This window comes from Trichosurus vulpecula, chromosome 9, assembly GCF_011100635.1.
Source record: "Trichosurus vulpecula isolate mTriVul1 chromosome 9, mTriVul1.pri, whole genome shotgun sequence".
NCBI classification, from domain to species: domain Eukaryota; kingdom Metazoa; phylum Chordata; class Mammalia; order Diprotodontia; family Phalangeridae; genus Trichosurus; species Trichosurus vulpecula.
Genome location: NC_050581.1, coordinates 180,920,755 through 180,948,699, shown reverse-complemented (window position 1 = coordinate 180,948,699; position 27,945 = coordinate 180,920,755). Strand labels below are relative to the sequence as shown.

The following is a 27,945-nucleotide window of genomic DNA, read 5'->3' as shown; positions in this document are numbered from 1 at the left end:
CTTCAAGGTGGGGTACGGGAGGTGAAGGTGAGGAGGGAGGGCACGTCCACGGCCGGAGGCCACTTCCTGGGGCTGGAAGATGCCTAGGAAGGGGCTCTGGACTGCAGAGTACATCGGTCACTGGGCAGGTGAGAGGGGGCGGTTAGATGGGGCAGTGCATCCGGCGGGCGCTGGGCCTGGACTCAGGATGTGTGACCCTGGGCAGGTCACTTCACCCCGTCAGCCTCAGTTTCCTCATCTGTAAAATGACCTGGAGAAGGAAATGGCAACCGCTCAGGTATCTCTGCCAAGAAAACCCCCATGGGGTCACGGAGGGTCGGGCGCGACCTAATCACCAAAGGCGGGGAGGGGTAGGTGGGGGTCACAGGCTCAGAAGGCCAAGAGGGGCGGGGCACTTTCTATCAGATCCTCTAGGTGACGGGAGCCACTGCGAGCGACCGAATGGGGGTGGGGTGTGTGTGACACGGTCAGACCCAAGTGCTGGTTCTGGGGCCACAGCTCATTAATCTAGCACGTCTTTGCCTCGGTTTCTTCACCTGTAAAAAGCAGTGAAGTCAGCACCCTCCGGCCTCGCTTCACGGACCTCACTCCGAGAGCGCCCCACAGCGCCCCCTGCGGCCGCCTCTGCCGCCAGTCCCGCTCCGGCGATGCGCGCCCTCTTTTTGTACCGACGTGCGGCGCGGGGGCGTGGTAGACGCCATGACGCCATTACGCGCGTGTGCGTGTGCGCAGGCGCAGGCGGGGGCGTCACGCATCCTCGAGAGGAAGGCCGGTCCGGCTCCCGCTGGGGCTCTGGGGGATGCTGGAGCCGTTGGAGGGGCCCTCGGCCCCGGCTCCGCAGCCGCCGGCAGAGGCCCGAAGGAGGGCCCGCCGAGGTAGGGCGGCGCTGGGGGACACCTGGGACGGCTCACAGCCTCTCCCGGGATCCCCGCGCCTCGCGTCTGTCCGGTCTTTGCTTCGTTCTGTCCGCAGTGTCCACTGCCGAGGGCGGGGAGGGGCCGTGGAGCCCAGGCCCCGATTCTACAGACGAGGAAACCGAGGCACAGTTGCGAAGCCCTCGTTTACTGCGCGCCTACTGTGTGCCAAGCACCGTGCTAAGCGCTAGGAAGGCCAAAAGGGCCGGACCGCAGTCCCTGCCCTCAGGGGGCTTCCAGTCCTGGGAGGAGCGAGAGAATTCCAGGCGTCCGTGGAGACAGCTCAGGGTCAGCGTAGAACGGGCTGGGAGAGCCAGACACAGGCTGTCTAGGGAGCCTGGGGCTTTCGTGGAGTGTGGGGGCTTGGAGGTGATGGAGGGGAGGGGGCGAGGCAGGCAGCCCCTCCCCACTCCCAGCAGCCATTGCCCTAGTCCACATGCGAAGTGAGGGGGCCTGCCCCGGGCGGCGGAGGGGCGGAGGTGAACTTGACAGCCCCGAGCACCTTATTGGACGCGGGGGGAGTGAGAGAGAGTGAGGAGGCCGGGGTGATGCCCAGCTTGTGAGCCCAGGCACTGGGGGGCATGGTGGTGCCCTCTGCGGTAATAGGAAAGGTCGGAAAATGGGAGGAAGGCAGTGACTTCAGTTCTGGACGTAATTACCTTCTAGGTGTCCATGAGACTTTCAGCTATGGACGGCGGACAGGCAAATATGTAGAGACTTAAAACTGTGGTTTAGGAGAGGCGTTAGGACCCGATGAATCTGAATCATCAGCGTAGTAGAGATGTTAGTTGATCGTCTGGGGGCTGATATCAGTAAGTGAAGTAATCTAGAAGAAGATGGTCCAGAAATAACCTTGAGGGACACTCATGGTTAGTGCGTGTAACCGAACATTGAGCCACAGAGACCCGGAAGGAGTCGGAGGGGAACCAGGAGAGAGCGATGTCACAAAATGCTAGACAGAGCAGAGGATCAAGAGGACGGGGATGGACCGCGTTAGAGGCTGCAAAGGACAGGAAGGATGAGGCTTGAGGAAAGGCAGCTAGGTGGCACAGTGGATAGAGCTCCAGCTCTCCAGTAAGGAGGATCTAGTTCAAATGTGGCCTCAGACACCTGTTAGCTGCGTGAGCCTGAGTAAATCACTTAATTGCCTCTAAGAGAGAGATGGAGATATCCTTGTTAACTATAGGGAAAGCATTTCAATTGAATGATGGGGTTGGAAGCCAGGGGATAGAGAATTAAGAGAGAGATGGTAGGAAGTGGAGGCACCCTTTCTGGGTGGCCTTCTCAAGGAGAGTGGGGAAGACAGAGGAGGCAGTCTGCTGGAGAAAATGAACCGGAGTGGCCTCGCTTGGGTAGGGGGAGGAGAAGGTATTGGGGAAGGCGGTGGGAGGTGAGGATGAGAGAAGTGGGAGCTCTTGCATTTTTCAATGAAATATTGGGTGAGGGTGGGGAGAGGAGGGCTTTAAGGTTAAACTGCTGAGCTGAGTGGGATTGTGAATGATAGAGGTGGAGATGACCCTTGCCTAAACTTGCACACCCAGTATGTCCCAAGACCATCAATATGGAGCTGAAAGTGGCCTTCGAGGCCAACCTCATTGTGCAAATGAGGGAACTGAGGTACAGGGAGGGCAAGGGATTTACCCAGGGTCCCACAGGCAGTAAAGTCCGAGGTGGGATTGGAAGCCAGATTTCCCTGATGCCAAGTCCTGCGCCCCCTATCTATCTCACCCTTTTAAGGTGAGGGCAGGAACTGTTTCATTTTAGTCTTTGTCCCCAGGACCTGGCATTGCATCTGATCGTGAATGTGTGCTGATCAAATTATCTTCTCATTTTCCACCCCATAACAACCCTACTGATGTGAACACACTGGCTCCGAGATGCAGACAGTTACCTTTCCGTGGTCACCTACCTTGTGTTTAAGGCATTTGAACCCAAACCTTATCGTTATTTCTGGTGATTTTTGTTTGTTTCTAATGCATAGAGAATTGCGCTTGAAGACAGAAAGACCTGGTTTCAAATCCTGCCTCTTTTACATACATACTGGCCATGTGACCCTGGCAAGACCCGGGCATTCCAAGCAGCCTTCCCAGAGAGGATTTCTTCCTTTTTTTTTCTTTCTTTTTTTTTGTTATTTTTTTGGCAGGGCATTTGGGGTTAAGTGACTTGCCCAAGGTCACACAGCTAGTACATGTGTCAAGTGTCTGAGTTTGGATTTGAACTCAGGTCCTCCTGACTCCAGGGGTGGTGCTCTACTCACTGCACCACCTAGCTGCCCCCCCCCCCACCCCCAGAGTTAACCTGGCCTCTGTGAACTTGTCTTTTGTTTTTGGCATTTTGACAACTGTACTTCAATATAACTAGTTTTCTTTGTAATCTTACATATTTTATTTTATGCATTTAAAAGCGTTCTGAGCTTAGGTTTCACCAGACTGCCCAAAGGCATCCATGACACAAGAAAAGGTTAAAAAATACAAACAAACCTTCTCTAAGACTGAAAATTTTTGAATAGGTGCTGGTCTGTGTTTACTGAGGGATTTCCTCACCGTGGTGTTCCTGTATCCTTGAAATCTCGGGTCTAGTCCCTGTCCTTATTCCTTTTAAACTGACATCTTCATCTTTTGGTTTAGTAGAAAGACTTGGATTGGAGTCAGAAAAACTGCTTCAGATTCTGCCTGGTGTCCCTTGTTACCCACAGGACTGATGGCAGGTCACTTAGCTCTGGACCTGCTTCTGAGAGGCTTCCTTGTGTGACAGAGAGAGTTAGGCCCAGGTTTGAATCCTGCCTCAGACATTTGCTGACTTTGTGACCCTGAACAAGTCACAGCCTTTCTGGGCCCCAGTTTCCTCATGTGCAAAGTGAGGGTGTTCTAGTGGGGTCATTAGATCCCTGAAGCAGGGATCCTATAACTTTATCAGTGTAGGCAGCTCCCAGACCTGGGTTCAGATCTCATCAGGCAAGTCCCTTTATGTCCCTGGGCCTTAGTTTCCTCCTCCATCTCTGAGGTCCCTTCCAGTTCTGGAGCAAGAGTCTCTGGTTCCCCTCTTGGTGTAGCTTTGGAGAACTAACTGCCTAGCTCAGACAGCTGCTCTGGGCCTGGGCTGGATTTGGACCCATCCCCCTGACTCCAGGGCCAACCTGCTGCCTGTCAGGAGTTGTTCAGAGGCTCCCTGGGGCAGCACTGCTGGCGCACCATGGGGGGGGGGGGTCGCAGGGCCACGGAGTCAGAGCTGAAGGGACCTCGGAGGGCCTCTCATCTCCACTGTCCACACTGTTACCGTGTAGGAACAGCAGCCCATGAGAATTCAGGGTGCAGTGGCCACGACGGGCTGCTTCTTTGGCTAGAGGAATTTTTGAGAATCATCTGCTAGGGAAACATGGTACAGTGGAGAGAGCCCTGCAGCAGGAGGGAGGACCCAACTTCAGTTCTGGCTCTGGCACTTCATCGGCATGATTTGGGGGCCAGCTCCGCACGCCCTCTGGGTGGCTCAGTGCATAGAAGGCTGGGCCTGGAGTCAGGAAAACCTGAGTTCAAATCCAGCTGTGGACACTTAACTGGCTGTGTGGTCTTGGGCCAGTCACTGTTTGCCTCAGTCTCCTCATCTATAAGATAAGGATAATAACAGCACCTGTCATGGGTCAAATGGGATAGTAATTGTAAAGGGCTTAGCTCAGTGCCTGGTCATAGGAGGCACTCTTTAAATATTAGCTGCTGCTATTGTTTTTATTCCAGGTCTCAGGAGGGTTGGGGGAAGGGAGGAAAGGGCACAGTTTTCTTTCTGGCCTTGCCTTGAACCAGTGTGCCACTTGGAAAAGTGACCTTGGAGGCTGGTAATTGGCCTGCCCAGACTCTAAACTACCTTTAATCATTCCTGTTTTGTAGTAAATGAAATTTCTATGTGCCAGGCTAAGGTCTATACCAGCCCAAGTGAAGGGGGGTAGGTAAGTTTTCTGGTTTGATCTAGTTTTCCTTTAAGTTAATGAAGGCAGTGTATTTTTCTGTGAAGGAATTCCATGACAGACATTTCCTTCTGTTAGCACCTTCTTTCTCTAGCCATAGCGGGTTGTGGAGGTGCCTGATTGAGGTCACTGGAAGCATTTCGGTTCCCAGAATTCAGAGCTGGAAAAGGCCTTCGACACTCTCCCCAGATCCCTTCATTTTACAGGTGAGGGAACTGCTAAGGTTGGCAGGTGGGCTTACCAAAGTTACAGTCATTCTAGGAATACCTCCCTTATATATTGACTTAGGGTTTGCAAAGTACTTTATGCACATGAAGACATTCTTTTACATCCATTATTTATTTCGCTTGAGCCTTGCAGTCACCCCTTGAGTTGGGTACACAGGTATCAGCCCCATTTTACACTTGAGGAAACAGGCTCCAAAAAGGCCCACAAAGCTAGTGCCTGTCAAAGGTATGATTTAAAGCCACATCCTTCTGACTCCACATTGAGTACGTTGTCCACGATACTGTGTTGGCTTTCAGTACAGGTTTGCACAGGTGATGGGTGACCTGACTTTGCACTACTGTATAAGAGGCAGCGGGCCCGGAGAGGTTACGTGATTGCCCAGGGTCAGCGCCTTTCTGACATTCTGCCCACAGACATGCCAGTGTTTGGCTAGTTTGCCAGTACTAGTTTGCGTGATAGGCAAGTAGGCCTCCTATCAACAGAGTCAACTTCTTTGTTATATTCCTTCTCAAAGACGAATATAAGCATCCCAGGTGTTGGTGCAGGGAACCTCTCCATCCTAACAAAGGACAGAGTTTCCCATTTACTCTGTTTGGGACATAGTATGCTATTCACCTGAATAGTATTTTCCTATTTGAAAAAGAGACAATGGTATCTTGGCATCTGTCTCCTCTTAAAAGAAAAAGACTAGGGATTTAGACATAAAATTTAAGTTTATCATACTCACCATGGTCTCATCTTTAAACATTTTCTATATTTTTCTAAGGGGAGCACATTCAATTTAAACAAAGTAGGTGATTTTTTTTTAATGGAGGAGAGTGGGAACCACACAGGAAAGATTTCTTCCATCAGTATGAGCACCTTCTGGGAAGCTGACACACTTCATGATGTCTGTACTTGTTTCGTACAGTGTGATCTCTATTCTGAAAGAACATGTACATTGGCAGTATTCCAGGTGTCCGCTGCTTCTGAGCTTACTACCTGTTGTAGCTTCAGAGAAGTAATTTTGCACTGCTGCTGTTGGTTTTGTTTTTGTCTTTTAACTGTAACAGAAAGCTTTCACCAACATCAAGGAGGGCTGGCCAAAGGAAAGGGGATGGCCTATTTTGCCAAAGAAGTTGGACTTACTAAAAAACATGAAGAAATGTAAGAATTTTAAGGACACTTTGAATATATAAATTGTATTAGTTTTATTTAATTAGTATGCACGAGGAGATTTTATATGATAGAAAGTGTTCAATCCTGCTCTTTCTTATACTAGAGTTAACAGAGTGAGAGTAAGTACATATCATGGGCTCTTGAAAGTAAGAGATTAAAAAACAAATTACATTCATGTCATTTACTTTAGATCATGTTCCCCATTTTTTTTTTTCCTGCCAGAGCCCTAGTGGATAGACTGCTAGGCCTGAAGTCAGACTCCCATCCTGCCTCTGTTGTGACCACGGGAACGTCCCCTAACCATTTTGACCCTTAGCTTCTGCGCCTGTGAAATTGAGTTAAGAATGCCTTCTCTCCTCTGCCTGTGTGTTGTTGTGGGTCTTCAATGAGCTGTTTCTTATAAAGTGCTTTATAAACCTTAAAGCACTGCTTTCATGTACACTATTGTGAGTGAGCCGTATTCTGTAAAGGTCTGGATTCTTATGCTAATCCAGAGAGCTTTCTAATCAAACATTATGGTCACAGATTTTGGAAATTCTTTACTCTTTCAGTTCCATATCATCCTAGTCATGAGTTTCTATCGTCTTCTAAGTACTGGTAACATGACTTGGTTACTATTAATGACATTAGAAGATTGAATAATTACTTCTGAAATAATATATTGCCAGTGAGAAATGTTCATACATATGTGCGATATTTACATACGGTTTAGAAAGTGTTTTGTCTCTGCCTAATTTTCATGACCCTACTTTTAAAGTTTTTCTTCTGTATCTTAGTTGTGTGTACGTATACGTATACTCACATATACATACATACATATATATCCTGTACCATCATCTTTCTCTGAGAAAAAGGAGAAAAATGTTTTTATTGCTTTTTCAAACATATGGAAGTTTAGCACAATTCTAAATGTGTAACATCAGATTCAGGGGGTACTGAAGTGTTAAACAGAAGGTTTCATATAGCAAGTTAAAAATCAATGTTATGTATGTGTGTGTTGAGGTATATATAAGTATGTATGTGTACATAAAGATATGTATTACAGTATATATTTTCACCCCAAATTAAAACATGTCCTTAAAACTCCAAAATAATTGCACAGGAGAAAGGAGGGAGTGGGAAAACACAGTCTTGTACATAGATTACATATAAGGAATACAATATTGAAAATAAAAGCAATTTCCCCAGATTGACCCCAAAAAGTCACATTGGAACCTGGTCACCTAAGGAGATGACACTTCATGCCTCATACTTCCTGTGTTTACTCTCACATTAGTTCACATAGTCATTGGCTTACAACATCATAGGAGTCTTAAATGAAGAGTAATTAAAAGATTTCTTAATGAATTGGGAAGACAATGAAAGAAAAGGTGTTACTGCACTTATTTCATGTGCTTATCTACCTGTGTTTATCTTATTTATTTTTTAGACTAGCACAAAGATTACTGTTACTTGAAGAAATGGAGAATGATCATGGTGGCCAGAAGACCGAAAAAAAGGCATCTCACATAAAAGCAGCTAAGCTGGCTTATAAAAGGAATCAGAACCTTTTAAACGTAAGTTACTCACATGACATAGGTGTAGTTGGTTTGTAAATTTTCTGAAACTTCTCTTTGTGTGGTTGGGAATATTACAGTTTTAAGTGAATTAAATAATTTGAATTTTTAAAATTAATTTTTGCTGAGAAAATGGCAGCTTTTTACAAATTAATTACAATTAATTTTCATTAATTTTGAGTCAGGTAAGCAGAAGTATTTTTTTTATCCACTGTGATAAGAAAACTGAAGTATAAGGAAATTATTTAAAATCATTCTCTGTGTGGTGAATGAAATCAAAATCAGTTTTATGCATGAGGTAAAATTTCAGACCATGTCCTATGTTTACAACTCTTGTTACAGAGTAGTAATGACATCTGATTCAAGTTCTCTTTCATAAAAGTAAATATATTGTATTATGCCCCACTTAGAAACCTCCCCAACTGGTAGAATTCATGTTGGAGGAGACAGATTTTCAGTGACTTTGAAGGTGGCTTGAGTCGGCATTCATCCAGGAGTCTGCTTGCTTCATCTTCCAATCCACTAAGTGGAGGAAAATCACATCCGTGAAACCTTCAGCTTTGTTTTCCACAAAGAGTCCCTTTCTCCATAATTAACCGTGAGCTTTGCTCTCCATCCCAGTTTCCTATTTTCAAATCCTCCTTCTCAGAAGATTCCATGATGGTCACATTTGTCAGGCAACGTTCATCTTTTTGGTTATAAAGTGAAGCTTTCAGTTTTGTATTTTTCAGCATTTTCAGAGATGATTGAAAGTCCCCAATGTCTCCGTCTTCTCTTTCCCTTATAAGTCAATTAGCTTTTCAGCTTCTGGTGGTTTGGGCCACAACAATCTGAGAGTCACAACCACAGTGCTACTAAAGCATCTTACCATATGTCTTCCTTGCCAATGATGTTTGCACTGTTTTTTTTAAAACAGAAAATATATGATAATCTGAATTTCTGTCATGAAATGTCAAAAAGGAAAAAAAAAAAAACTTCCCCAAATTGGCAGGCTTGTCTTCTAGCCACTAGTAGCAGCCTGCCAAAGTGGTATTTAATCTTCAAGTGGACTCAGTTTATTCCAGCGTCTCTTATTAGTCAGCAAGCATTTATTGAATGTGTCCTATTTGCTCAACACAGTGGGGAAACAAGCACTGTCTAAGAATAAACACCTTAGAATCAGACACAAAACAGTGAACAGTTTAAGACCATGTGTAAGTAGGTAGTGAATTGTGTGTGGTGGGATCCTGGAGTAAAGAGCTCCTGTAGTCAGAGAGAGCTCCTTGGAGGAAGCAGCCGTGAAGCTCCTTGGCTGGATTTTGGTTGGCAGAAGAGCAGGGATTAGATTGGCCGAGGAGGGGGAGTGATGGCCCAGGGCTGGAGCACAAATAAAGACCAAGCACAGAGAGTATGGGGCAGAACAGTGACTGATGGGTGTGCAGAGCTGGAGTTGGTAAGCCCTGGGTTTAAATTCTGCCTCAGACAGAGAGTCTCTGTGTGGCTGTGGCCAAGCCACTAAATGCTTCTGAACCAGATTCCTCATTGGCACCATGGGGAATTATGGGGAATTACATCACATTGGCGTACTGTGTGCCCTTTCCAGAGCTGTCGTGAGACTCAAGGAAGATGATGTCCATTAAGTGCCCTGCAACTTTTGGAGTGCTGCTTTAATGTGTGTTGTTACTGCATTTTAAAGAGCTAAAAGGGATGGACTGGAGAGACTGTTGGTTTCAACTCCCTCTTTTACAGATGAGGACGTTGTACCCTAGACCAGAGTCTGACTGCTAGGAAGCTACAGAGTGAGGGCTGAGGCCTCTTTGTAGCTCAGTGCTGGGCCCCGGAGGCCACACTGGCTTCTCATCTTAGGGAGCCATGAGGAATGTGATTATACACATAGAACGAGACCAGATTCTGGTTTGTGTGGCCTCAAAACCAGGCAGAGCTATTTGAGACATAATACTGGAGTATTAATAACCTGTTCAGAGTTTTAAAGCAGGCCACAAACATCAAGCCCTTATGAAGTACCTGCTCTGTGCTGGATACTCCTCCAGGCCCTTAGGATACAGAGCCTGGGATAGCCCTCCCCTCTAAGAGCCTACTTCTGATGGGGGTGTGCCACTCACAGAGAGGGAGGTTGGAACTCCAGAGCTGTGATTCTAATCCAGAGTTCTTTAATATCATTTCCTCTTAGGTGAGGTTATGATACTATGGAAAGGCTGGTAGCATGAACTCATTTCAGAAAGCTGCAACAACATGAGACCGCCCAGGAATTTTGCTGTGGTAGTTGAGCACTATTAATTTGATTAATGTTCCCAGGGCAAGAAGTGGAAAGCCGGTGGCAAGGTTAGGGAAAAGGAGGATGGGTGTGTGTATGGTGCTTAGCATAGAATGGAATGGAGTAAGCATTTATTAAGCCCCTCCAGTAAGTCAGGCACTGTGCTAAGTGCCTTACAAGTGTTACCTCATTTGATCGAGTGTACCGTGAAAGGTGTCAAAGTGAGAGATGCTGGTATCCTGGTGGGTGGCTGGATGGCAGGAGGAATGTGCTCTGGTGACTAAAAGTTTGATGAACTTTCTTCTAGCATCTGGATGAAAGATGAATTGGAGGGTGGAGAGACTGGAAGTCAGTAAGTTTTCTAAGACACGACTGCATTCTTAGAATACAGATGATACAGTAGAGGGAGAGGCTAGGACTGAGGATGGGATGGTAGTGGTTCAAAAGAGTGGTCTGTTTGCCTCTGCAGTGGTCCATTTCAAAAGAAATATTTTTTTTTTAATTTTTTTTCCTATTCTAATTCCTTCAGTTTCTTTTTCTCATTTCAAAAGAAATAGTAATGAGACATAATGATTGTATATGATTCTGTGATCATGCGGTTGTATCCCCAGCACAGATCATCAGTCACCTCTTATGAAAGTGTTCCCATTGGTAAAGCAATGTAGCGACTGAAATTGGACTTCAAAATAAGGGAGTTAGGATGGAGGAAACAAACAAACAAACAAAAAAGAATTGTCCACCAGGCTTATCTTAAATTGAGCTTTCTCAGTTATACAAGTAAAATTGAGTCTTTTCAGAGATTCACAGAATTTTAAAGCTGAAAGGGATCTTGGAGGTAATTTTTTCCGACTTATTCTTTTTGCAGATGAGCAGTTAAGGCCCAGATAGATGGCTTATTTACCTAGGGCCTCACAGTGCATTTTTATTTTTATTATACTATAAGCCTTGATTTCCTCCTCTCTAAAATGGGAATAATACTACCTCTGGTGTAAGTCTCATCAAGTTGGTGTGGGAACTCCTTTCACTGAGGCGTATGGCAGCCCACGTAGAGTTGCTTCATTGAGGCTTCAGGAAGCCCACGGTCATTCCACTTGTCTGTGTTAAAAGGCAGAAATCGTACACAGGTCTTCTGACTCCAAGTTTGACCCACCCTCCATTATATTTGGCAGCCTTTCAGTGCTAATAATGAGAGAAAAGAGAAAGGCCACTCGAAGGGAGGTTTGGGCTTGACCCTTAAGTTGGGATACTTCTTCAATGTGTGTGTGGGGTGTGCCTGTTTCAAGTGGATATCAGAAGGTTCTACAGAAGGACAAGGACACCAAAGACACATTTTACATCCTTTGTATTTATATTGTAGACCTATCAATCTTTATCAGTGACCACCCTGACCCACTTACAAATTGCCTGCTATGTACCGAGCATTGTGTTAGGCACTGGGGACATAAAAGCAAAAAAAAAAGTGGTCTGCTTTGAAGGAGCTTACATGCTGTAAGAGGAGGCAACATGCAGATATAAAGACATGAAGTAATTAAAAATAAAGACAGGGTATTGTAAATATTTCAAGGACCTATGTTTTCATTATTGAAGAGACTCCCTCCTCTCGTGCAGCTCACAACTCCTGGTAGATAGAAGTCAAGCTTATGGTAGACCTCTCAGAAGTGAACTAGTTTGGTCCTCAGACAGTTTCTACGTAGTGATCATCTCTTTCTGGAAACCTTTCCAGCTCAGTATAGGACCTGCTGAAGTTCATGTTTCTCTGGTATGACTTTCCAGAAGCCAGGGTTACTTCATGCTGTGGTGAGGTATCAGGATAGGACTTGAGCAGAGATGGTGGTTTTAGGCTCCCTCAAATCCTCTCAACCCTAGGTGCTACCAGGTTGATTGTACATACTGGGTTTGGGAACTTATCCAATGCAGATCAGGAGCCATCCAGATGCTCTTCTTACCTTTGACTTTCTGTGAATCTTTCAATTATGTCTTATTCTTTACAACTTTTCTTTCAAATGCTCCTTCCCTTCTGTGGTAGGAGCAATATTTTTCAAATAGTATTTTATTTTTTCTAAGATTTTGAGTTTTAAATTTTTCCACCTTCTTCCCTTCCCCCCTCCCCAAGATGGCATGCAATCTGATATAGTCTATACATGTACAATCATATTAAACATATATTTCCACATTAGTCATGTTGTAAAGAAGAATTAGAACCAAAGGAAAAACCATGAGAAAGAAAAGGAAAAATAGTGTGCCTCGATCTGTATTCAGACTCTATAGTTCTTTCTCTGGATGTGGATAGCTTTTTCCATCATAAGTCTTTTTGAATTGTCTTAGAGCATTGCATTGCTGAGAAGAGCTAAGTCTATCAAAGTCGGTTATAGAACAATGTTGCTGTCACTGTGTACAGTGTTTTCCTGGTTCTGCTCACTTCACTCAGCATCAGTTCATGCAAGTCTTTCCAGGTTTTTCTGAAATTTGCCTGCTCATCACTTCTTGTTGAACTTCTTATTCCATTACATTCATATATCACAACCTGTTCAGCCATTCCTCAATTGATAGGCATCTCCTCAATTTCCAATTCTTGGCCACAACAAAAAGAGCTGCGCTATAAATATTTTTGTACATGTGGGTCATTTCCCCATTTTAGTGATCCCTGTGAAATATAGATCTAGAGGTGGTATTGCTGGCTTAAAGGGTATGCATAGTTTTATAGCCCTTTAGGCATAGTTTCAAATTGCTTTACAGAATGGTTCAGTCCGTTCACAATTCCACCAACAATGCATTGGTGTTCCAGTTTTCCCACATCTTCTCCAACATTTATCCTTTTCCTGTTTTGTCATGTTAGCCAATCTGATGGGTGTGATGTGGTACCTCAGGTTGTTTTAATTTGCATTTCTCTAATCAATAGTGATTTAGAGCATTTTTTTCATATGACTATAGATAGCTTTAATTTCTTCATCTGAAAACTGCCTATTCATATCCTTTGACCATTTATCAATTAGGGAATGAATTGTATTCTTATAAATTTGACTCAATTTTCTATGTATTTTGGAAATATCAGAGATACTAGCTGTAAAAATTGTTTCTCAGCTTTCTGCTTCTCTTCTAATCTTGGTTGCATTGGCTTTGTTTGTACAAAAACTTTTTAATTTAATGTAATCAAAATTATCCATTTTGCATTTCATAGTTCTCTCTCTTTGTTTGGTCATAAATTCTTCTGTTCTCCATAAATCTGACAGGTAAACTATTCCTTGCTTTCCTAATTTGTTTATAGTGTCACCCTTTATGTCTAAATTGTGTACCCAATTTGACTTTTGTTTTGGTATGCAGTATAAGATATTGGCCTGTGCCTACTTTGTGCCATACTATTTTCCAGTTTTCTCACCAGTTTTTGTCAAATAGTGAGTTCTTATTCCAGAAGCTGGAGCCTTTGGGTTTATCAAAAAGTAAATTACTATAGTCACTGATTAGTGTATCTTGTGTACCTAACCTATTCCACTGATCACCACTCTGTTTCTTAGCTAGTACTAAGTAGTTTTGATGATTGCTGCTTTATAATACAATTTTAGATCTGGTACATCTAGGCTACCTTCCCTTCTATTTCTTTTCATTAATTCCCTTGATATTTTGGGCCTTTTGTTCTTCTAAATGAATTTTCTTATCATTTTTTCTAGTTCTATAAAATAATTTTTGGTATTTTGATTGGTGTGGCACTAAATAAGTAAATTAATTTAGGTGGAATTGTCATTTTATTATATTAGCTCGGCCCACCTGTGAGCAACTGATGTTTTTCCATTCATTTAGATCTGATTTTATTTGTGTGAAAAGTATTTTGTAATTGTGTTCATACAATTCTTAGGTTTGTCTTGGCAAGTAGACTCCCAAATATTTTCTATTGTCTACAGTTACTTTAAATGGAATTTCTCTTTCTGTGTCGTACTGTTGGGCTTTGTTAGTAATATAGAGAAATGCCGATGATTTATGTGGGCTTATTTTATATCCTGCAACTTTATTAAAGTTGTTAATTATTTCAAGTAGTTTTTTAGTTGATTCTCTAGGATTCTCTAAGTATACCATCATATCATCTGCAAAGAGAGAGAGCTTTGTTTCTTCCTTGGCTATTCTAATTCCTTCAATTTCTTTTTCGTCTCTTATTGATAAAGCTAACATTTCTAGTACATTATTGAATAGCAGTGGTGATAATGGACATTGAAAGACAACTTTTAACATTAATTTTTAAAAAAATTTTGAGTTCCAAATTTTCTCCCTCCTCTCTTACCTCTCCCCTCCCCAAGATGGCAAGCAATCTGATACAGTTTATACATGTACAGTCATGTAAAACGAATTTCCATATTAGTCATGTTGTGAAAGAAGAAACATTTTGCAAAAAACTTACAGTTTGCAAACAGGAAAAAACACAAAAAAAATAAAGTGAAAATAGTATGTCTGGATTTGCATTCGGACTCCATCAGTTCTTTCTCTGGATGCAGATAGCATTTTCCATCATGAATCTTATGGAATTGATAGGAGCAATATTTTAACATGTCCCCTAATGCAAGGTAGGATTATTTTTTCTTAAAAGTTATTGATACCATCTTCTAGACTTGGTTGGCAACAGGCTCAGACAGCGCCCAAGACAAGGTGGCCTCGAGGAGTTCTAGGATCTGTCTCTGAGGCTTGGTTGATAGATCACAATGGACTATACAGACAAAGGAGTTTCATTTACTGAATTAACTTGAAGTGTCCTCAATGTCCATCCTTGCTGACTGTTCTTGTGCTGCTGTGGCTAAGTCAGTCTCTTTTTGTTAACTGTTGAATGATCTCTGAATGTCTTACTTTGTTCTGATGTCAAACCTAAACTACCAAGAGACTGGCCTGTGTGAGGTCCAGCTCAGAGCTGCCTCCCTGATTTCCTTATGTCCCAGATCTCTTTACTCCAATTATCCTGTTTAAGTGTGTCAGAATAATCCCTAAAACAATGTTTTAATGTCACTTTTGCTTCATATTTTTTAATGGCTTGCCATCGAGGATTTTTAGAATAAAATTATAATCCCTTAGCTAAGCCTGCAGAATTTGGGCCCCAACTCCATGCAGTCAGTCAACCAAATAAAATTAAATGTCCACTCTAAGAGGCTTACTATTTAGTGGGGAAGAAAAAGTATATATAGTAATAATTAAGAAATAAAATATAAGTGCATTGGATGTCCCTTCATTTTCTTTGTACTCCTCTCCTCAGCTCTCCTTCTCCCTCATGACAGAAGGCATGACCTACCTACTGAAGAGGGGGACTGGATTTGGGGCCAGGAAGACCTGAGTCACCTCTGACAGTTAGCAGCTGTGTGGTCATGGAAGATCATTTAATCAGGGCCTCAGTTTCTTCATCTCTATAATGGGAATAACAGTACCTATACTACCTATGTCACAGGGTTTCTGCGCTGCTGGAATGAGAACATGTATACAAAGCATTTTGTACATTTTTTTTTTTTCATTTTGTCCATTTTAAAGTTCTGGGTAAATGTTAATTACTCTGACCTCCTTTCATCTCCCCTCATCATGCATTTACTCCTGGACAGGAGCTTAGAGGTCATCTTAGCCGATTCCCTCACTGTACAGGTGAGGAAACTGAAAGAGATTAAGTCACTACGGTCACCCAGGTAGTAGACATCAGAGTCAGGATTGAAACCAGCTCCTGTGCTCCAGACCTACACACACACTGCTTCCCTTTCTCTTCTCTACTGATTTTATAGTCGCTTTTCTTCCTTTGTGATCTTGAAAATCCAGTTTAAATGCCAACTTCAAGATGAACACCCAATCTGAAATGTCCCCTCCTTTCTTTGAATGTCTGTATTACTCATCTGGTACTTACCATCTTGTATTGCTCGTTCGTGTGCATACCTCCTCTCCCCTCCTAGATTATAACCATGAGAGGGCAGGAATCGCATCTTGGTCATTTCTGTCCTGCTCCATGCAGGTGGATATAAGAGATACTGCACAGATAACGTGCAAATGAATAAACCAATGACCAGTATCTGGCATCAATGATGGCAGCTATGACCCCTAGATTTTTTTCCACTGACTGAACCCAGGTTTAGAGGAAGGCCAGTTATGAGCACAGCTGTTCACTGAACTCTCTTTTTAAAAAAGCCAGCTGTAATAGCTAGAGTAACTGCTCCTCTTCTGTACTTAGCGTGGCTGGCTGGACTGTTTTAAGCTGCAGGAGGGCCAGTTTATGAGAGAGAAAGAAAACAAGAGACCTGAGCCACGGTGTGTTGGGGCAAGGAGCACATAAGTACCCATGGCACCATGGCCACTAAGCAGAGGTGTTTGTCTGATTCTTAAGTGCTAGCAAAAGGCCATGAACTAATAGAGCAAAGAAAGAAACTAGGAGCAGTTGTCTCTGTTAGACGCCAATCCCGTGACAGTGAATGCTGCTGCTAAGTCATTTTTCAGTTGTTTCTGACTCTTCAGTGACCCCGTTTGGGGTTTTCTTGGCAAAGATACACGAATAGTTTGCCATTTCCTTCTCCTGTTCATTTTACAGGTGAGGAAACTGAGGCAAACAGGAGTAAGTGACTTGTCCAGGGTCACACAGTCAGTGGCTGAGGCTTGATTTGAACTCAGGAAGAGGAGGTGCAGGGCTCTGTCTGCTGTGCCACCTAGCTGCCCTATTACAATGAATAGTAACCAAATGAAAATTCATTGTGTAAACTGACATGATAATTGATCAACATCCTCCAGAACTAGGTATTCTGAACCTGTTTTTAACTCTGTAGCTACAGAATGATATGTAAGTGTTTGCATTCATAATATGCACTTCTGTAGTCTCCTTCCCAAATTTAATTTGGTAAAAATTAGAGACTGAATTCACTGTAAATTTTGCATATAGTTTCTTTTTAAAATGTGCTTAACGATCACCCATCCCATCCTCTCTCATCTTTTCCAGCCAATCCATTATTATCCCTGTCCTCCAGTCTTTAGTTTCTTCCTCTCTACTCATTCCTTCTCTGCTGTCTGCAAATGTGCTGGAACTTCTGCCGTCCCTTAAAAACAAACAAAACCTCTCACTAGATTTTACCATTCCTGGTAGCTTTTGTCCTATGTATCTCCTTCATTTTTTTTGCTACACTCCTTGACAAAGATCTTCTCTACTCCATGCTTTAACCTCCTCTCTTCCTATTCTCTTCTAAACTAGCTAGGTGTAGGCACAGTGGATAGAGCGCCAGGCCTGGAGTCAGAAAGACCTGAATTCAAATCCTACCTTACACACTTAATAGCTAGGTGACCTTGGGCAAGTCACTTAACTCTGTTTGCCTCAGTTTTCTCATCTGTAAAATGAGCTGGAGAAGTAAATAAACCACTCTAGTATCTTTGCCAAGAAAACCCCAGATGGGGTTACCAAGAATCAGACATGATTGAAATGACTGAACAACAAACTATGTGCACTCTGGCTTTTGCCTTCATAGAACGCAACTGAAAATGTCCTCTCACAAGTTACCAAATGATGTGGACAGCTCTTATGGCTTCTCTTCAGTTGATTGTCCTCTTCTCTTGGATCCCCTCTTGAGTTTTCATGATCCTGCCCCACTGGTTCTTCTTTTATCTTTCCAATTGCTGCTAGTTTATTCATTTACCGTAGCATGCCTCCTTATTGTAGGTGTAACCCAAGGCTCTGTCCTGGGCCCTCTGTACATTCTAGTGATCACATTAGATACCATGGATGTAATTAGCACCTCACTGCCAATGACCACTAGCTTTATCTAATCCCTCTCCTGACTCAAATCACAGATTGACTGTTGGACATTTTGAAATGGATTTTCTATGGGCATTTCAAATGAAACGTGTCCAAAAATCAAACTCATTATCCCCCTTCCTCCTAAAATTCCTGTCACTATGGAGGATATCACCCCCTTTTCCTCTAGTCACCTAGCTTCACAGCTCAAGTGTCATGCTCACCTCCTCTGTCTCACCACCCCACAGATCCAGTTACCAGATGTTGTCACCTCTGTCTCACTTGACTCCTCTTGTGCATTCACATAGCTACCTCGTGTTCCAGGTCCTTATTACTTCTCTTCTGGTATAGTGCAAAAGCCTCCTACTTAGTCTCCTTGCCTCAGAATTCTTCCTGATCCAGTCATCTTCCTCAGAGCCTCCAAAGCAATTTTCCTAAAGCTCAGATTTCACCATGTCATCTCTCTTTTCAGTAAACTGTAGTGATTTTCTTTTACCCCTAGAATCAAATAGAAATTGTTTGTCATTTCAGTCTTTTCATAGCCTGGCCTCTTCCTCCCCTTCCAGCCTTCTTATGTAGGACTCCCCTTCACATAACATACAATTCCCTATAGCGGCCTGCTTCATGGTCCTCTTACATACTGCGCTCTGTCTCTCATCTCCAGGCCTCTGCATTAGCTGTCTTTGGGGCCTGCAACACATTCTCTTTTTGGCTCAGAGACTGTTCTGCCTTGGACATGATTCCCCCAGTTACTGGTGTACTTCCTCCTCAAACTGCCTTTTATTCATCCTGTGGAGTTTATGTACATCTCTATGTATCTGTTGTCTCTTCCATTGGAATGGAAGCCCCTTGAGATCAAGAACTTTGTCAGTGTAATATGAACTAATAAGAAACTGAGTTTAAATTTAAGTACAAATAGAAGGGTGTGTGGAAGACTGAAGCAAGGGCACGTAATTGAGAATGACTGTAGGAGTGGCACATTCTTCTAAAAGTACCAGCAAAGTTAAGGTCCAGAACAAATTGAAACTTGCAGTGAATGCTAAGTACAACAAACCTGCCCCCACTTTTTTTCTTTTAAAGCTATATTGGGGGTATGACAAAGATTAAAGAATGCTGCATCTGAAGTCAGAAGGACTTGGGCTCAATTAACTCTCAGATATTTTCTGACTGGGCAAGTCACTTAATGAGCTCTGCCTCAGTTTCCTCACCTGTAAAACAGGCATAAAAATGGCACCTATCCTCTCAGGGTTGTTGTGAGGATAAGATTAGATAATATTTGAAAGCATTTTGCCAACTTTAAAGAATTATGTAAATGCTGGATATTATTATCTTGGAGAAAATGAGATAAGAGAACGGGCAGTGGTGCAAAGGTACAACAACTTTTATTTTGCTTGTTTTTTCCTCCAGAGAAGAGAAGTGGATTCCTTGGGACACGCAGAACAAAGAAATTGTTAGCGGAGACTTGGATGAAAAGGCATTTGTTAAAGCTCTTAGTATGTGCAAAGCACTGTGTTAAATCTGGGGAATAGGATGGAAAAGTGAGACAGCCCTGAGGCACCTCACATTTCTAGTAGAGTGGATACAGTGCAAAGCATATGGCAGGGTCCCAGTGGAGGGTGGTCTTAAGGGTTTAGCAGCAGGCCAGGTGAGAAGACCCAGTTGTCATTTGGGTGTCATGGCAAGGCAGGATGGTAAGGTATGGTGGTGAGGATGATGAGTGACGCTGTTCACTGTAGGGGGATAGAAGGCTGAAGTGCATTTTTTGGGCCCTTTTGGGTGACGAAACCTTATGTCTGTGACATTGAACAGTCCAACAGTGCCAAGGACTTTGGAGGTGAAAACTTTCTTTTCCAAGTCTTCAGTAGCTATGGCTATGTAGGGGCCCAGGGCTGCATCTTCACAGTGGTGATGGGGCCCGTCAGGAAGATTCAGCAAGAGCGCTGGGGGCAAGAAGGGCCTGCCACTCCAACCACTTTGGTAATGACCAATGCCCTTCTAGCTGGCTCCAGGGTCCTACTCACTCCAGGGCTTCTCACTTTTTGCCTCCTTTCTACTTCATTGCAGCCCTAGTTCAGGCTTTTAGTACCTCTCATCGAGACTCTTTTTGGTTTCTATATCTATTTAATGTCTATCTTTATTATGTGTCTATATCTTTATTGACATATTTTATTTTTATGTCACCAGCATTTCCCCCAGTTCTCCTTCATGGTGTGTCAGTTCATTGAAGTCTTTCCATGATTACATTCCATAGATTACATTCATCATATTTGCTGTTCGTTATGGTGGTGTAATATTCCTTTATGTTTATATACAACAGTTTGTTAGCCATTACCCAAACAACAAGCATTTTCCTTGTTTCTGGTTCTTTGCTACCATGAAAAGTGCTGCTCTAAATATTTTGGTGTGTATTGGAACCTTTCTTCCTGTCAGTGATCTCCTTGCCTTCTTGTGTGAACTATCGTGACAGTTTAATAGCTTCTTGCCTCCATTGTCTCACCTCTCCAATCTGTCCTTCACATTACTGCTAAAGTAATCCAGATCTAATCCTCTTGCTATCTTGTGCAGAAATCTGCCACATAAATTCCTTAGGCTTCCAACCCAAGACTGTCCAAAATGTGACTCTCGCCTGTCCTCTTCCAAATCATTCCATACTGCTCTAGCCAGACTCTCACTCATGATTGCTTGTCTCGCCCTGCTCTTCTTACCTGCCTGCCTTTGACAGAGGCATCCATCCTCCCCCTCTAATCCCTACCATTTGACATCCTTCCCCTCATTCAGAACTCAGCTCCTGTGTCCTCCTTTCTGATCAGTCAGTGCACTTAGCCCCCTGCTCTGTGCCGGGCACTGGGCATATGAACAAAAACCAAACCGGTCCTGCTTCAAGAAACTTAGAGTCTCTTCACGACACCTTCCATCGTATGCCCCCATTGGAAGTTATCCTCTCCCCCTCAGTCCTTAGGCCATTATGTGTCTTTTTCTGCTGTATGTATTCTGTCATATTCTAACTTGTATTATAGTTCTTTGTGTACATGTGTCTCCCTGCCACTAGATTATATATATATTTTAGTGTCTTGCACATGGGAGACATTTAATAAATGTTCACTGACTTGGATTGAATTGAATTAAACATGCCATTTTAATAAGTAGCTTTAAACAACTATTCTTGGAGTAATTATGTCACTCAGTTTATGATTTCTCAGAGTTATATGTTTTTATTTCTGAATCTAATTAAGTCTTTGCTTTATTGGAGTCATAAGATATATTTTTTTTACTAAGGTCTCATGAATACTCAGCGTGCCCCAGTCAGGTTTCTATTTCTGTTGTTATTTGACTTCACAGCATCAGTAGCTTTCAGCCATAGTTTTCAGCTTTCAATTTCAGATACAGGACAGGCGAACTGTTTAATAGGCTTTCTATTCCGAAATCAACTATTTCTTCTTTAATCTCCTTCCTCCAGACAGCAGGTGCAGCAGCGGTTGTACAACTTTGGGAAGTCCCTTTAGGGAATTTCCTGTTTTTCCCTTTTACTCTTCACACCCATTCCCTGCTCCCGCCGCCGCTGCCATCTGCTCTCTTTTTTCTCCTGTTCAGCATTGGCTTCTTCACACCCCACTCCCACGCCCCTTCCCATCCCTCTCCGTCTGTCCAACAGCCCTGTACTTAGATTTCTCCAGTATTTGTTCATAGATCGGAGAACTTTCCCTTTTTCTAGCAACTTAGGAATCTCAAAGAGTTGACACAGATTGATTTTTTTTGTTTTGTTTATTTTTGACTCACATAGTAGTAGGTAAATAGAGCCCAGGTGCTGATCCTTTAAGTAGGCAGCAAAAGGTAAGACCAGTAGAGTTCAGGGGTTTGGTAAACAGCTTGTTTTAGCTCCAGATTTGATGTTAGTACTAAATATTAACAAGGTAAGACCTTACCAAATTGTAAATAAAGTTCAGGTATCATAGTTGCTTCAGACTCTATTAAATTAAAAAAAAAACAAACAACAAAACAAAACCCTATGCATACAGAAGTTAAAGTTGAGTGAAAGCTACTTAATCTTCTTTAAAATGAAGAGCACATACTGCTTCTTAAGATTTTTAGGCTACAGAGGCCCATGAATATGATAAAATCTAGCAGCCCTCTGAATCTAGAAATCGTTTCTAGAAGGGTCTAACACGAAAGATTGTATTTCTAAAAGGCACCAATTTCTTCTTTACATTTTCAGTTTTTATCCATAAATCATTTCCTAAAGGGCCTTATACTTAAACTTTTCAGATATTGTGACTTTTGCTGATATTTCTACTGCCTTCGCTGCTGCAGATTGCATCCCCTCTACCCATGGATGCCTGGGCTGACAGACCCACCCAGCCTCTGCAGTGCGGGCAGAGCTGGCTGCACCTGGGCATGAATAAAAACCTGAAATTGTGTCCTTTTCACATATGATACTGCGATTGTATCATCTGGGTCACAGAGGGCATCAAGACAGCAGTGAGCGAGCATTCAGACAGCACTCAGGTGACTCAAAAGTGGTCTGAGGCTCTGCATGGTGTCTGAACTTCACTCTGCTTTAAAGAAGTCTGAAAACCTGTGCCAATTTGTATGAACACTCCTAGCGAGTGCTGGCCATTAGAGACTGAATGGTCACTTAGAAGTAGCTTTTATATTTAAGGAACAGAAGTGTGTGGTGTTGCTCCCAAGCTTGTAACTATTTACCTGATTGACTTGAGGATTTGGTTCTCACACTGATTTCTCCAACATATTGTTGCCACAGTGCAAGTAGAATTTGCCTTGTCAAATCATGTACAGATAGGAAATATTTATATGTTTGTGTACCCATACTCTCCTTTAAAATATTTATTTCTGTTACAGGATATAAGAACATTAGAAGAGAGACTTGAAAAGAAGGTACATATACGGTCACATCCTGAAATGGTTAGTCTTGAGGTAAGAATCTTGGGTCAACTTTAGACACCTACATCTAGGCTGTCATTCATTATGTATCCAAATATTTGTGTATATACTTTCTAGATTTATCCCTTTAAAGAACATTTTTAATCAAATGAAAAATCTATTTATCAAAATCCTGTTTACTTTTTATGAAATGTTATTTAGATAAGTAGTCTTGTTAAACAAAAATAGGAGACTGGATCTTAAGGTGATGGTATAGAAATCATAATGAGCGTTTCACTTGAAATCTGTGTCCTCTCTGCTGGATTTAAAAATAGCTGTTCACAGTCTCTTCACAGAAAGTTTAATAAGTGGCCTGAATATATGTTTGTTATGGAGTATGGCTTCTAAGTGTTATATTCTGTGAAGCTCAGGAACAGATTGGGGGAAGTTTGGCAGAAACATACATTATTTGATATACGAAAATGTTCATGATGAAAATGAATTGATTTCAGGGTTTGGGAGAGATTGAAGTTATTTTTCTCTTGGAAAGATGGTCTTTGTCTTAATACTCTTTTGCTGTCTGCTAAAACAGGCTCTAATATTTGGGTGTTCTTAAATTGTCCTTCAGCTGCCCATGCCATCTAAGACGTTAAGGAACCTAGAACCTGGACATAGAAGAAAACTTGGTCCCATCAGATAGGCAACTCTTTGATTTACATGATATAGATGGGCTAAGGGCATGTCTGATTCTTTGTTTAACTCTATAACTTAATCTTACTTATCTAGTGTTCACACACACAATACGGGTTAATCCAGCCATGAATAGCTAAGAAACTCCCAACCCTAGACCACAGGTGTTATTTTTTCTTAGTTGGCCTCGCACAGCAGGATGAATGTGTCAGGCTGTTACTCAGACCACATACATAGTTTCATGGGACCAGTGTAGACCTGTGTTATTTTACTTTTTATAAAACCCTGTATATTAAAATTTCCTCACTGTCTCATTGTGTGTCCCCAGTGCTATTTCCGCTCAAGAGCTATTTCCCAAAGCTAAGAATGACATTCGTGTGACTCTTAAAATGCCCCAGAAAGTGTTCTCTGTGGTGTTCTGGTTCTTTTTAACCACTTATAGCAGTAACCTGAGAACCCCAGCAAAGCTTGTGGACCTGTCATTGCCGTACAAACTGCTATAGATGAAGCAGGGAATGCGGGATTATTGCCAATAAAACCTTATCGGCCCTATTCCTGTATTAAGGCCATTGTGGCTTATTGGGGTTAGTGGTGTTTGCTTGGAAAGTCTTGTGATTGACTTTGAAATTGTTACATTATTCAAGTCACAGGAAAAAAAATGCTGCTTGTGAAATGACGAGTATTTTTCTAAAAGGTAAAAAGTGGGTCCTTTGCTTTCCCTACAAAATTCACCTGAATCCTAAGCTACAACATACCAACTGTGGTTGTTGCCTAATGTTACATCTTTAAAAATGAATTTCAGAGCAGTAGTTTACATTTTATAATTCCAGTATAAAATTTCCACACTGGAAAACCATTTTGTGCTTGATTTTTATTGTGAGCTCCCTGAGGGCAGGGACCGTTTTTGATTCTTTTTGTATCCCCAACCTTTATCACGGTGCCTGACACATAGTAGGCACTTAATAAATGCTTATTGACTGGTTTGAAAATAAAGAAATGTACCACAGTTCTACGAAACAGATCATGCTGTTAGCCACAAGAGGGCGTATCAAAACACCACAAAACTTAATCAAAAACCTGAATTTCTGCCAACCTCTGTGGTTTTGCTGAGAAATTTGAAAATTGAGGAGTAAGTAGCCAGCTTTTTTCTAAAATTAACATAAAATGTTCTGTAGGGAGATCGCATTCCACATATATATGCATGTATGAGTGTGTGTCTGTATTTAAGGGAATAAACATTTAGACTGTTTTGAAAAGCCAAGCTCCATTGCTTGTTTTGCTTTTTTCCTTTTTGGGTTTTGTTTTTTCAGACTCTCTACTGGGCATCAGTAGAAGAACAGGCCCCCAAGTGGGAGCAGTTTCTTTTAGGAAGAACACAATATCCCATTGGTGTTAGATATCAAAATCCAGCAGGAAATGACATCAGAGACGCCACAGAGAGATAACCACAAGAAAGGTGTCGTTTTTGGGGCTGTGCTTCAGAATGCCTGCTCAGGAAAGCAAAACTTACCTGGACATTGTATCCATCCAAAGGAAGTTGTTCATCTAAAGGCATATATTAATATGTATTCTGTTACCTGTCTGACAGTAGGGAGAGTTTTAAAATTTACTGGAAATTTTGTCAAACCAGGATTGAAATACATCACAGTCTTTTTATAGAATGATGAGAATTGTTTTTACTTTTAATCTGTCATTTCATCAAACTTTTAGGAATGTAAAAGAAAATTTTGAAAGATGAACGGAATTAAATTAACGGTTAAAATGTGTCTTCTGTCATTTATTTCATTTTAAAATACTTTTCAGTCCTTTTCGTACCTGTCTTGTTTCCATAACCCCTTTCGACAAAGAGCAGTGGTTATTACCATTCCTAACTATTTTCCACCCGCCATGAAAAAGAAAAACAACAGAGTGGTTTGCCTGGCACCTTCTATTTGCATAATTCTTTCTATAATTTAGTTCCTGAATAGATTATCTGGTGTGAACCTCCCAGCCCTGAGGAAGGCCATTTATCATAACTGACAGAAGCCGCCACTCCAGTCAGTGACTTGCTCAGGGTCACAGGCCTGTGGAAAGACTGATCTTCTCATTTCTAATGTAATACTCTTTGCATTCTGTATAACACTGTCTCGTGTGCTTAGAGAAGTAAGAACATCCCTTAAAATTTCATTTTTGTTCTCGTAGTTTAAACTCTTAACATATCTGTCAGTGCAGGGAACTGGGCCATAAAGGCCAAAGGCTGAGCGTCGCCAGAACCTAGCGTGAACCTGTTAGAATAGGGATTTCTGATAGGATTTTTACTTGGTTTTCTAAGGTTTGCCTCCATTATTGAGGAGAGTCATGGGCTCTTTCCCCTGTATTCAGCTTTTAACTCTCTTCCCTCTCCTTGAGTTCTCAGGGAGGCATCCATTCACAATTCCTAAACAATATAGCTTTAAAACTCATTCCAGCACTGCATAGGCTGTCAGTGGGAAGAGTGAGTTCGGGCTCCCTAGTTTTTAGATACCAGAAGCACAAGGACCAGTAGCCATAGAAGGAATTCCTCCTAACGAGAATCTATGTTTACCTAAATTATTTTTTGATTATTTTCATTTTGACTTGGCTCATATTAAACTAATACAATAGTACAAGTTTAAAAAAAACAACAACTTTATAATGAAATGTCCATTATGCTGATAAGTTTCCATAAACTGCCATCTTGGAAATATCCTGTTGAGTGGGTGTTGGTGTTTGTAACAATAACGTTGTTTTCATACTATGTGATGGCAGATTAGCACGCTTCTCTGCAGTGTTAACAGTTGTAATTAAGGAATAAACAGTACAGGGTGTCAGTCCGATGACAATTTCATCTATAGTGTCACAATACAAAATGTCACAAAATATTAGAACTGTTATAGAACTACAAAAATATCAAATTAGGTTTAGTCTTAAAAGCTGAAAGCCTTTAAAAAAAAAACCTGGCATAGAGACCACCACAGTTTTATACCTTCTCAAGAATGTTCTGTCAGGAAGATAAATTGGTAATTTTTCTTCTGTTACATTACAGTTTGGTTTCTAGCCATCCAGTCGATTTAGCAGGAGAATGCAGAGTGTTTTTTTTTTTAGCAGCTTTGAATTTGTAAACAGATTTAGATGTAGTAGAAAGGAACATGATAAGGGTTTTTTTTTTTTTTACATCAAATCTTCCCTAGCATATGTACATAAGAAGGTGAATTAAAGCAATGTGAAACTTATTTCTCTTTAGTCAAGAGGAAAAAAAAACAACCTCTAAACATTTGTTAAGATGGTAAAATATTATGTCAAGCAAATAGGCACATTTCAGAATTAAACTGGTTGATAAGTTAACAAACAAATATTTGAACATAAATTTCCTTTGAGCTTTGTAAATTAAATCACTCAACAGCTTAAATTGCATTCATTTGGGATTTAAAATGATCTTTTTGAAGGATTTTTACTAAATTGAATAACTTGACAAACAAAAGCTGAAGTTTAACAGTGATGGGCAATAAAGATGGATATTTTTCCTATCTTAGATGTAGCATTTTCTCCATTGATGGTTACTTTAAAAACCTCCAAGAAATTTAGAGGCGATTTTAATTTCTGATTCCAACAGAGACTTTTGAAGAGGATTTTTAATTTTTTTTTTTTTTTTTTGCCTTTTGGACTGTAACAGATTGCACCACATGGTGTGTATTAAAAAAAAAATCCTCAGAGGGACCTACACACCCCATTAAAGGGTTTTATATTCTTCTTTGCAAATTATACCCGTTTAGATGGGAATTTGCAGATTGTGTTTTAAGTAAGGAAAGAATTAAGCAATGTTTTTGTTTCTGCACTCTGATACTAGAATACCAGCAAGGAGTCATCTAGAAAAATCCTCAACTCTAGCTCTTGACTTCCCACCTGTTTTCCTTTTCGTAGTCTCTTTTGCTTGCTTGTTGGGTCAGTGTGCCCTCTGTTCTCTAATGAAGTGATGGGGATCATATTTAAAATAATAACTGAAGTTTTCGAAGGGAAGTCTTTTACAAGAATTTGGGACTGCAATCTTTCTTAGTATATTGCAAATGCATAAATATTCAAAGATATTTTTTCTCTGGAAGAATCCTGGCTTATGACATCTTTAACTACGAGATGTGCTGGCTTGGTTTTCTGTTTGGAACTAAGGTTAATGTTTAGGGTGGTAGTTTTCAACCCTTTCTGGAATTGTGGCATAGAGCCTCCCCTTCCCCGCTTAAAAAAATGTTTTATGCCATGCTGGTTTTTATATTGATTTTAAAATGAAAAATTTGAGAATTTTCTAAGTCTCCTTAAGATAATTGGAAAAATCCTAGAATTTGGTAAAAACAATAGCTGATCTTTGTGCAATGCTGTAACATTTGCAAATAACCTTATACACATTATGTCATTTGATCCTCAAAACAACCCTATGAGGTCAGGACCTCAAGTATCATACCTACTTTTATGGATGAGGATCCTGATACTGAGAAAAGTTAAATGATTTGCCTAGGGTCTCATAGCTAGAAATACTGAATTTGAATCCAGGCCTCTGCTTATTCCTAACCCATCCCTCTTTCCACTGTACCCCATTCTCC

General features: G+C 41.7%; 1 protein-coding gene across 2 annotated transcripts; it reads left to right on the top strand.

The window, feature by feature from the left end:
* The first annotated feature begins 724 nt into the window (after positions 1 to 724).
* On the top strand, positions 725 to 25,122 carry C9H3orf14 (chromosome 9 C3orf14 homolog). 2 transcript variants are annotated; one of them, XM_036739464.1, is made up of 5 exons: positions 725 to 875; positions 6,153 to 6,246; positions 7,688 to 7,814; positions 22,646 to 22,720; positions 24,667 to 25,122. In XM_036739464.1, the coding sequence occupies exons 1-5, from the start codon at positions 800 to 802 to the stop codon at positions 24,799 to 24,801; spliced, it is 507 nt and encodes a 168-aa protein (XP_036595359.1). In that variant the 5' UTR covers positions 725 to 799; the 3' UTR covers positions 24,802 to 25,122. The 2 variants fall into 2 exon arrangements, with proteins under 2 accessions (XP_036595359.1, XP_036595358.1); XM_036739463.1 differs by lacking the exon at positions 725 to 875 and adding an exon at positions 928 to 1,616.
* The last annotated feature ends 2,823 nt before the right edge of the window (positions 25,123 to 27,945 follow it).

Excerpts from the sequence above, each read along its gene's own strand:
- C9H3orf14 (XM_036739463.1), top strand. The coding sequence starts at position 1,496 with ATGGTGGTGCCCTCTGCGGTAATAGGAAAGGTCGGAAAATGGGAGGAA. Across the intron at positions 1,617-6,152 it reads CAGCTATGGACGGCGGACAG|AAAGCTTTCACCAACATCAA; the intron begins GCAAATATGTAG and ends TAACTGTAACAG. Across the intron at positions 7,815-22,645 it reads GGAATCAGAACCTTTTAAAC|GATATAAGAACATTAGAAGA; the intron begins GTAAGTTACTCA and ends TTTCTGTTACAG.